Here is a 3,991-nt window from a genome sequence, read left to right on the forward strand (position 1 = left end):
CCTGTCCTGGAACTAGCTCTTGTAGACCAGGCTGGTCTCGAACTCACAGAGATCTGCCTGCCTCTGCCTCCCAAGTGCTGGGATTAAAGGCGTGCTCCACCACCACCTGGCAAGATAATGTATTTTAAAAGCAGTTTTTTAATCACATTTTTTTTCTGTGAAATGAATTGATGAATTGATGTTTATTTTTTCCCCTGACTTAAACCCTTTTTCTTTTCCTTTCCCCTAGGTGGCCGTTCTGATCGAGTACAAATGAGAAATGATTTGTCTAGAATAAATAGCGTTCTCACAGAGCACACAAACCGTTTAGCTCCGTATCAGTTTTTGACAGCTTTCTCACAGTTGATCTCTCGAATTTGTCATTCTCATGATGAAGTTTTTGTTGTCTTGATGGAAATAATAGCCAAGGTGTTTCTAGCCTATCCTCAGCAAGCCATGTGGATGATGACAGCTGTGTCAAAGGTAGTACATTAGCTAGTGACCACAATGCCTCGTAATACTTATTATGGCCTAGATTTTTATAGAAAATATATAAATAAAAGTTCCAAGGTTCTGACCTATATTGTTAGTAATTTTTAAATACTTTCTAACAGAGAAAAATATTATCTTGTTTAAATATTTTAAGATACTTATCATATGAAAAGAAGTGACCAGTATGTTAAGATTAAAAACTTGAACATATGTTTTCCTCATCAAGTTTTTAGTGAATAGTTGTAATAACCAGTTTTTTAAAGATTTGTTTTAGGTGTATGAGTATTTTTCTTGAATGTATGTTTGTACACCACTTGCATGCCTGGTGCCCACAGAGATCAGAAGAATGTGATCAGTCCACTGGAGTTTATAAACAGTTGTAACTTGCCATGTGAGTGTTGTAGATGGATGTTTCTGTCCTGCCAGGTCCCGCAGCTCTTCAGTCCCAAATAAACAGACAGAGATTTATATTAATTATAAACTGTTTGGCCTATTAGTTCAGGCTTATTACTAACTATCTCTTACAACTTAAATTAACCCCTAATTCTTACCTATGTTTAGCCACATGGATTGGTACCTTTTCTCAGTAAGGCATTCTCATTTTGCTTCCTCTACTTCTGGATGACAACTGTGTCTCTTGCTTTTCTCGTCCCAGAATTCTCCTAGTCTGATTGCCTTGCCTATACTTCCTGACTGGCTACTAGCCAACAGCATTTTATTAAACCAATATGAGTGACAAATCTTTATAGTGTACAAGATCATTTTGCTACAGTAATGTGCTGGGAATTGAACCCAGGTCCTCTGTGAAAACAAGTACTCTTAATCACTGAGTCATCTCTCCATCCCTGTGATAACTTTCTTTTCCTGAATGTTTTAATTCAAAATACTTAGTCTAATACTGAAACAAAGACTACATAATTAGTGCCCATTAGTATATTTTAATGGGAAATATTATAGAAAATTTAGTATGCAGATAAAAAATTAAAATTCAGACTATTCATTAGTATTTTCTTATAACTTATATATATATATTCTAATCATAACAGTAAACTTAAATTGATAATTTCATATTTTCACTTAAATATTTAATTAATGTAACAATTGATAAATTGTATTAATATTCTTTTAGACACATTTTAGTACTTATATAAAATTGTAAAATAGCTCTATTCATTAAATCATTAAGCTTTTCTTTGTTTTATTTTCCTTTTTTCTGTTTTACTACATATCAAAATATCAGATTATTTCTTCAATGTAGATCCTTTCAAGGGAATTCACAAGTTAATAAGACAGGGTTTCTCTGTAGCTTTGGAACCTGTCCTCGAACTAGCTCTGTATACCAGGCTGGCCTCAGACTCACAGAGATCCGCCTGCCTCTATTTAAGAGTTCTGGAATTAAAGGCGTGCACCACTATTGCCCGGTGGATTAAAATTTCTTTATCGCTTTTGATGTTATCAGATTGATTTCCTGTATGCTTATTATAAACTCACTTCATGAATATTATCTTTAGTTGATTTTTGCCAATCAGACTTCATATTTAATTGAATTTACTCTTTTTTTATTTGACAGTCTTCTTATCCCATGCGTGTGAACAGATGCAAGGAAATTCTTAACAAAGCTATCTATATGGAAAAGTCTTTAGAAAAGTTTGTTGGAGATGCAACTCGCCTAACAGACAAGCTGCTAGAATTGTGCAACAAATCGGTAATGTCACAGATTTTAGTGATTATCAGCCAATGTTAAACGTTATACAGAAACTTACATGTGATTTGAGTTGATTCTTTTCATTAAATTAAGATTTTTAAGTATGTCAGTATACATGCATCAAAATGTATTGAATGATATATTTTAATGAATCTTCTACCTCTCCCCCCATTCTTCATAGTACTAGAGATTGAACTAGAAACCTGATCTTGCCAAGCAAGGGCTTTACAACTGAGCGACATCTCTATGTCTATCTGATTTATATAATAAATCTATTTTTTTTAAACTTGTAACATCTGTCCTTCTTTCAGGTGTCTTTTATATTTCTGAATTTTTCTGAAAATATAGTTTTATTAATTATCAAATAGTTTTAAGTCAAAGAATAAATCAACCATAAAAATATATGTAAAATGAATTAAAGCAGCCGCTAATTATTTTGTCATTTCCTTAAGCTTTGAAAACTTGTCTGTTAACCCACATATGTGATAGGAAAGAGAATGGATGGTTTTGTTTGGTAGTCTTTGCCTTTTTGTAGTGTTGGATTATGAAACCCAAGGCCTTATGCATAACGGGCAAGCACTTAACATATGATCTCTAACCCAAGCCCTTGATTTTCATTTTTTCACTATATTTTTCAGTGTACAGGCACTGTGCTGAGGTAACAAAGATTCCTAATAGAAACCTGCCTTGAATTGCTGATAGATTTGTAGGAAAATAAGCAGATGGCTATCACTTAGAATAAAAAGTATTATCTTCAGTATAATTGTGACTGAAGTAGGAAGGTGGTTATAGGAGTGGATCACTATTCTGTGTGAGGAATTGGGAAAAAAGGCAAAAGAACGTAGGGGAGATGAAAGTGTGGGGGGTAATTATTAAAGAGAGAGGTTCTTTGTCTGTCAAATAGCTAGTGTTGTTTGCCAAATAATCAAAATCCATTACCCATTCCTAGGTAGAAAGATACAGGTGACCCTATTCCTCTACCTCCTCTCATGAATACATTCTCAAAAAGTATAGTCTTTCATTATTCCCATTAAATCTACTTGACCTCTTATGTACTTGGCACTAGGGAAACTTATTTTTTAGATATCAGCCTTGTAAGGTACCACTTTATCTCAAGTGCTTAGTTCTTCATCTGAAACCTTCATGGCAAACTACATTTGGAATTTAATTCTTTTTCTGATTTTAAAGGTAATCATACTTTATATCGGATATTGTAACTGATGATAATCTGCTGGCATATCTCTTAATCAAACACACATTGCATTGATCTTTACACTAAGAAATTCAGGTACCATTTTGTTGCCAAATGAGATTTGATAACCAAAAGAAGTTATTACAGATTTTCACATATCTCATAATAGATCACTGGTTTCTACTCATCCCCTCCTGTTTAGACACTCCTACGATAGAGTCATGTCATGGGGTAAAAGAGGTAGTAGGTCTGCATGAGGTGACTTAAAATACTTAGGACAGTGCAGTGCTGAGCAGTTGAGATTGTAAAAATGAAGTGTTTACGTGCTTAAAGTTCTCTAATTCAAGGTAAACTCAGAAGAATTGAAATGTACTATTTGTGTTGGTTTTTCTTTTCTCAGGTTGATGGAAGTAATTCTACATTAAGCATGAGCACTCACTTTAAAATGCTTAAAAAACTGGTAGAAGACCCAGCGTTTAGTGAAATCCTCATTCCTTTGCAGTCAGTCATGATCCCTACTCTTCCATCAATTTTGGGTGCCCATGCTAATCATGACCCATTTCCTGGGCATTGGGCCTACCTTGCAGGCTTCGATGATGTGGTAAGCTTCAGTTTTTTTTTTT

At 34.1% G+C, this 3,991-nt stretch overlaps 1 protein-coding gene across 1 annotated transcript in view; it reads left to right on the top strand.

Moving 5' to 3' along the window:
- The window catches only part of Atr (ATR serine/threonine kinase), a 105,181-nt gene that overhangs the window by 82,765 nt on the left and 18,425 nt on the right, over window positions 1-3,991 (top strand). The window contains exons 38-40 of the mRNA XM_013353571.2: window positions 230-462; window positions 2,042-2,176; window positions 3,769-3,969. Of these exons, the coding sequence (XP_013209025.1) occupies window positions 230-462; window positions 2,042-2,176; window positions 3,769-3,969 (569 nt within the window). The remainder of the gene's footprint in view (window positions 1-229; window positions 463-2,041; window positions 2,177-3,768; window positions 3,970-3,991) is intronic.

The sequence above is a fragment of the Microtus ochrogaster genome, unplaced genomic scaffold (genome assembly GCF_000317375.1).
Source record: "Microtus ochrogaster isolate Prairie Vole_2 unplaced genomic scaffold, MicOch1.0 UNK12, whole genome shotgun sequence".
Lineage (NCBI taxonomy): Eukaryota > Metazoa > Chordata > Mammalia > Rodentia > Cricetidae > Microtus > Microtus ochrogaster.